Here is a 6,599-nt window from a genome sequence, read left to right as displayed (position 1 = left end):
CAGATCCACATGAAGACGATGCCAGCCGCCATGTACAGGCTGCTGACGGCCCAGGAGCAGCCCGTTTACATCTGAGCCCGCGCGCCCCTCCCGGGCCTTGCGGCATGCATGGAGGACTCTCCTCACTCGTGGTCGTGTGTCTAGTGCTGCATCTGTGTGTCCGCTGAGACATTTCCCTCTCACACTCAGCATTGGGTTGTGCACAGGAAGAGGGGAATCCGCAAGGACCTCTTCGGTCTCTCTCTCCAGTTTGTATTTTTTTTTAATCCAGGGAAGTTTTGTGTGCACTTGCTTGGGATGGAGAGCTGCCGCGATCCTCCCAGGACCCTCTTGAAGGGCCCTCTTGGGGGTGGGGTACCCTGAGGGGGGCTGTCGCTGCCCAGCAGGGAATCATCCTGTCCCAGGAGGTGCAGATCTTGCAGAAGGCGCTCCCGGGGGGTGTTGGACAAGCTGATTCAGCAGTGCCTAAAATCCAGTTGCTGACCTGTGCTCTCCTCACCTGGATGTATAGGAATATGGTAGTGATGGGGGCCAGCCCACGGCTTTGAGGATATGTACTGCCCACAATGCAGCGGGCACAATACATTTGTCTCCACCCAGAATTTCTGAGCCAACCTTAAACCCATTCTGTAGCTAGTTTTAGTTTTCAGCATATGTGTGTTTCTGATACCGTGGGCCTTCTCGCCCCAGAGGGCAGGGAGGAGGAACTGCCTTGCACAAGGACACCGTAGCCTCACAGGGAGCTTGGCAATTCACGGGGCAGCCAAAGCGTCCATAGCTTGTCCCGAGGTTCCCAGCCCCTGGATCAACACAGGCAGGTTCCATCTGCCTCTCCTGTATTTCACCCTCACCCACACACAGTCACGCTTGTATATCACCCTTCCCTCCTCCCCACCACCAATAAGATCAGCTGAAAATGCCCCCCGCCTGGACCTGCCTCTGATAGCACCAGAGCCCCTGGACCACCCACGTGGCCTCTCTGGGCAGCCCCTTGCCCTGGCAGGCGGGGTGGCATGAAGACTGGCTGGCCTCGTCCTGCAGGATCCCTCTGGTTGAGGCCTGGCCCTCCCAGACCACCTAGGCTCAAAGTGTCCCCCTCTGAGGGAGTGGACCCCACTCTCCCCATACACACACACACACACACACACACACACACACACACACACACACACTCGGGGAGTCTGGGAAGGATGGACTGTCCCCCTTAAAGACTAGGGCCCGAGTCCTCATTGGAGGACACTGTCGTGTTACATTTTCTGGCCTGAGGCTGGACACCTCTCTTTTCTGCTCAGGGCCAGTAGGCAGGCTGTGACATTGGAAGGGCCTGAACAGTATATCAGCCACAAAACTAAGGGGACAACAACGACCTCAACCTATGCCTAAGAATCCCGAGTGTGTCCTAGAAGCATCTTGCCGCCTCACGGGTCTGCGAGTGCTGACTGGTGTGAATGTTGCTTGTTGCCTCGTTTCTGGATTCCGCCACAGTCCGTGCAGATGTTTGAGAAATCTTCCTATCCTGAGCCGGTTTCTCACTTCTTGGTCCAAAGAGCATTTTGGTTTCATGTGGGGTGTGGTTGTGTTTTGGTTCTTTGTTGTTTTGTTTTTGTCGTTTTGTTCATGACCTCAGTAGAGACAGGGGAAGAGAAACTAATATATTTTGTAATATTGATGTAATCCCTGCTCTCTGCACCTGGGATATTTATGTTGTGTCTTGTGGAGATAGGAACTCAGTGAGCACATGTTAGGGTTGGTGCATTTATCGGTAGGGTGGAGGAGATCCAGGTAGGGAGAAAAGTGAACATAAACGGATGAGGAAGAAGAGGCGTCAACTAGAGAGCCACGTGGTCAGTTCCCCTGGGCTCTTTGCACCTTCTGAAGTTTCTGCTTAGAATCAGGAAAGCTGAAGCCCTCAGAGGAATCAGCAGCTGAACTCTCTTTCCTGTGGTGCAGCTAGCTGTAACAAAGAGAGGCTGCCGGCCCCCCAAAAGTCCTCTCAGAGCGCTGGGCAGTGGGACAGGGGGAGCCAGGCTGGGCAGTCAGACCCCCTGGAGTTAGGAGTTGGAGCAGGGTGCTGCTGCAGGGGCCAGCCCCAAGGTTGACTCCCCACAAATGCCGGAGCCCAGACCTGTGGAGCCCAGACCTGTGGCTCCAGGGTCTCAGTTTGCCTGTCCTGAAATAACCAAGCTATAGAGTTTCTGATGTTATCCTTAAATACGAAAGAGCCACAAGTTCATGTCTCCTGAGCCAGACAGACAGTGAGTAAAACAGGAAATGAGTTGTCACTGATGATACTTCAGGCACAGGAACCTTCATTGGAGGGGCTTTTGCCTGTCTGCTTCCAGGGGGACCCACCTGCCTGGGCACCTCTCACAGCACCAGATGGGGACAGCTGGGACCACCGGGACCACTCTTACGACCGAGGGCAGTGAGCTCTGCCAGCACATCCCTATGCAACTGCCCGGTAATACATGTCTTCACCCAGAGGAGAGAGAAAATACTTTCTATTCCTATTGCACAAAAATCTCGGAATGTTTGAGAGGTGCTGAGAAAGACAATTGTGGAAGTTCTCGTAGAGAATTAACGCCTTTTAGCATAAGATTATTTATCCACTACATACTTCCGTGTTAATAAAACTGGTTCCTCACCCCCCAGAAAGTGAATGTTGCTGGGGCTGGGAATAGGTTCACCCAACTGAAGTGTATTCTCTTTCCCCTGCTACCCTTGGCCTGAGGCTGGACACCTCTCTTTTCTGCTCAGGGCCAGTAGGCAGGCTGTGACATTGGAAGGGCCTGACTTGTGGCAACCTCAGGTGTTTCAGAGTAGAACTACTCCATAGGGTTTTTACAGCTGTGACCTTTCAGAAGCAGACCACCAGGATTGTCTTCCAAGGCACCCCCTCAGTGGGTTTGGAACACCAGCCTTCCAGTTAGTAGCCCAGCACTTAACCATTTGCATCACCCAGGGACTCCAACTTAGGAGTAAACCAAAAAAGCCAAACCCATTGCTGTCAAGTTGAGTCCCACTCAGAGCAACCCTATAGGACAGAGTAGGACTGTCCCATAGTGTTTCCAAGGCTGGAAATCTTTATGGAAGCAGACTGCTACATCTTTCTCCCTTGGAGCGGTTGGTGGGCTCGAACTGCCCACCTTTTGGGTCACAGCCAAGCACTTAACCACTGCACCACCAGGGCTCCTTAACTTAGGAATAGGAGTCTTAAATATTACAGTATTTAGTAACTCTGATTTTGGAAGTCCCATGAGAAAAGGTGGTTTACTTTCCTTCTGATGCCCCAATATATATAGTTACATATGTAAATACCTACATACCCTGTACTACATTTTTACGCAAGTAATGGGCACGTTCTGCATTTGTTTGCCAGCTTCGCCCTCCCCTCAGTGAGATATTTTCACAAGCGTGTTATGCTAATTTTTTTTACAGCAACATGTGGAAGAGGATTGGCCTGGTGGCACTTGTGAGAGTGCCTCACAGGGGGAGGGCTTGGCCAGCAAACAAACGCAGAAGGCATGCATTATTTGCATAAAAATGCAGCATGCCTGGGAGGACCATGGACAGAGCAGCCTTCCCCACCACTGCCTGGGCAAAAAACTACTCTTGCCACTCAGCTAGGACATAGACTGGTGATTCCATTTTGGGGACTGACTCCCTGGTCTGCCTATCCCTCCTGGCCTTGCCAGGACGCACCAGAACCTACCCTGCCTCTGCCTTCTCAAATGTGAGCATTTCAGGGAGCCACCATTAGCCTTGGGTTCATAAAAGGAGGAAACCCCAAATGACCAATACCTGGAGCGCAGTTCTCAAGCAACATCTTCCTCCCCTCCCCAGAGTGACTCTGCGTTCCTGCAGGCCAGTTTACTTTCAGCTCATTGCCCATCAACACTGGCCCCCCAAGAGTCCCAGAGTAACCTACTACCTCCCCCCGCGCTCCTCTGACCCCGCAGTAGCCCAGTTCGCGCCGGCAGTCACTGTCCACACGCTGATGAAAACCCATCCACGGGCCCTTCTTGGGTCTCTGACTCAGTGGTGTAGCTGTTACCAATGTTTACATGCAGGGGCTGCCTCGTCCTCATCTATCGCCTCCCTCATCCACAAGGCTGCTTGTCGCTGTCCATGTCACGTCTGTCTCCTCCTTCCCTGGTTCGGGTTGACTAGAGCACACAGTTCAGACTTTCATTTCTTCCTCCCTCCAGGCAGTGTGAGGACTGTGGGAACGGAACTCCTTGTACATACTTAGCACAGCACCTAGCGTAACAACTTGTACTATTGTTCTGTAAAGAGGGTGGAATAAAGATTATTGTAAAGTGTCGGGAGAAGTATAGTATTGTATTTGTAACAATATCGTTCTTTGTATACACAAAACTCAACGATCTCTATATATAAATATAAATAAATATATAAATAAGATCTATATCCCCGTGAGCCTGGAATGTTGACATCGCACTCCCAACGAATGTTACCTCCTCTGGCGGGCTGGTCACAGGGCCCAGCCCTCCTTCCCCTCCTGCGTCGTGTGGCTGAAGTCGTTTGGTTTGGGGGTTGTGATGTATTTAATGTGCTAGCTCTTCTTATTTAACTGAACGCTAATGTCTGTAAGAGTTGCAGCAACAATAAACAAGAACTTCACCTCTTGGCGCCACTGAGTGTCTTACTGTTGCAGGGGAGGGAAGGGACCCTGGATGGTGGAAGGATTTTGTTTTTTCATTGACGGGCCAACCCCTGTCCATCCAACGGGGGCTGCTTGATTCCCAGAGCCCAGCGTTTTCTGAATGGACATTTATTCTGTGAAACCGAGTTGGTTTTAAACATGAAAGGCTTTGTTCGTCTATTACAGCTGATACCCCACAGTCTGGTCGGCCTCCTTGGAGCACACTGTGAAGGGGAGAAAGGAGCCCTTTGTATGTCATATTTTGCATCCTCAATAGCCTAGAAGTCGTTCTTGGTTCAGTAGCAGAATTCTCGCCGTCCATGCGGTAAACCCAGGTTTGATTCCCGGCCAGTGCGCATTATGCACAGCCACCACCCATCTGTCAGTGGAGGATTGCGTGTTGCTGTGATGCTGAACAGGTTTCAGCGGCGCTTCCGGACTAAGACCAGGAAAAAAGGCCTGAAAGTCTGAAAATCAGCCAATGAAAACTCATGGGGATGGCATAGAACCAGGCAGCTTTTTGTTCCATTGCACATGGGGTTCTCATGAGTCGGGCTGACTCAATGGCAGCCCACAACAATAGTCTTCAATGAGGGAAGGGAAACGAAAGTTAATTGTCTCCCCAAGAACTCTCCAATGAGGGGAGGTAGCCCTTGTTAAGGGACTGAGACTCAAGTGTACAGTAGTGTTGGAAGAAAAACTGCCCTGGGGAGACCCACGTAAAGGTTCCCTGAGAAAGTTCTGGAAGGTTCTTCTCCCACTGCTTTTTCCAGTTCCACTTTTTGAAGCTTTCTGGGCATGAACTCCCTGCTGGCAGGGGTGTGCTGAGGAGCCTGGTCTCCCTCCCCTACATGGAGAGTATCCAACCCTGTTTGTAAAGCAAAATGCTCTTAGACTTTTTCTCTGTGGACACTGCTCCGTCATCCTGAGAAGCCCTGGCACAGCCCCCAAAGGTCCATGAGCTGGGGCTGCCAAAAACCCTGGGAGGTGGAGGTTGTACCTTGTACTGAGGGTCCTGGGGTGACCTCCATGGCCTGGCCTCAGGGGACTCCCCACCCTGTCTCACGGAAATGGGAGATTTCCACAACACAGAGATGTCTGCTATTGAATAAAGTGGAAATAAAACACATTTAACTGATGAATTGAGAAGTCAAAACTTGGGGAAAGACTAACAGCAAATCTTTCCAGCACGTCTCTGTGCCAGGCACCATTCCAAGTGCTCTACATTGATTAACTCAGCTAATACCCAAGACACCGCTAAGAAGGAGACAAAGTATTACCCCCATGTTACAGATGTAGAGACTGAGGCACAGAGAGTTCAAGGACTTACATTTCTTTTTCCAGCTGCTTCCCAGCAGTGCTAGGACTTCTGTCCCCGTCATCCACTGTTGAACTCAGCATTATAACTTTGTGGTCTCTTTTGGTTCTTATGATGCTTTCAGTCCAGGTTCTTATTTGTTTGCAAACCTCAATCTCCTGTTCAATTAAAACTTTCCCCATGTCCCCACTTTTGGCTCTACGTGCTGGGTGGGTGGGGAGGCGTTGACTCCTCTGCACCTCCCCTTTAGAGGAAGAGGCATGGGTAGGGGATGAATAAAGTTTCCCTACATTAGGTGACACCCTTGGAAAGAGCACAGGCCTCCCCTTGTCTGGGTCATTCTGTTGATCTAGTTCATTGACTCAGTGGAGACAAATGGTGGGCAACCCCTTGCATTGGAGAGTCCCTTGAGCTGTCAGCCACATCTTCCAACTGACCCACGAGGCAGCTAGCACCTCTTCAACCCAAGCTGTGGCCCCAGCAAGCCCGCAGCCCACTGTCCCAGCAGCCAGTGAGCTCAAGTGGTGTCCACTCCCCCCAGATCCTCTCTTAGCCTCTCCATCCCCTGAGCCATGGGTCTCCCACCTCTCTCTCCACCACCACCAACACTGTGCATTC

General features: G+C 51.3%; 1 protein-coding gene across 1 annotated transcript in view; it reads left to right on the top strand.

Moving 5' to 3' along the window:
• Positions 1-1,136, top strand: part of APBA1 (amyloid beta precursor protein binding family A member 1) — a 250,412-nt gene extending 249,276 nt beyond the window's left edge. Inside the window, exon 13 of the mRNA XM_004375797.2 lies at positions 4-1,136. Coding sequence (XP_004375854.1) covers positions 4-75 — 72 coding nt within the window. The 3' untranslated portion in view covers positions 76-1,136. The remainder of the gene's footprint in view (positions 1-3) is intronic.
• Positions 1,137-6,599: the final 5,463 nt, after the last annotated feature.

This window comes from Trichechus manatus, unplaced genomic scaffold, assembly GCF_000243295.1.
Source record: "Trichechus manatus latirostris isolate Lorelei unplaced genomic scaffold, TriManLat1.0 scaffold00038, whole genome shotgun sequence".
Classification (NCBI taxonomy): Eukaryota; Metazoa; Chordata; class Mammalia; order Sirenia; family Trichechidae; genus Trichechus; species Trichechus manatus.
This window is presented reverse-complemented; position numbering and strand designations above follow the sequence as displayed.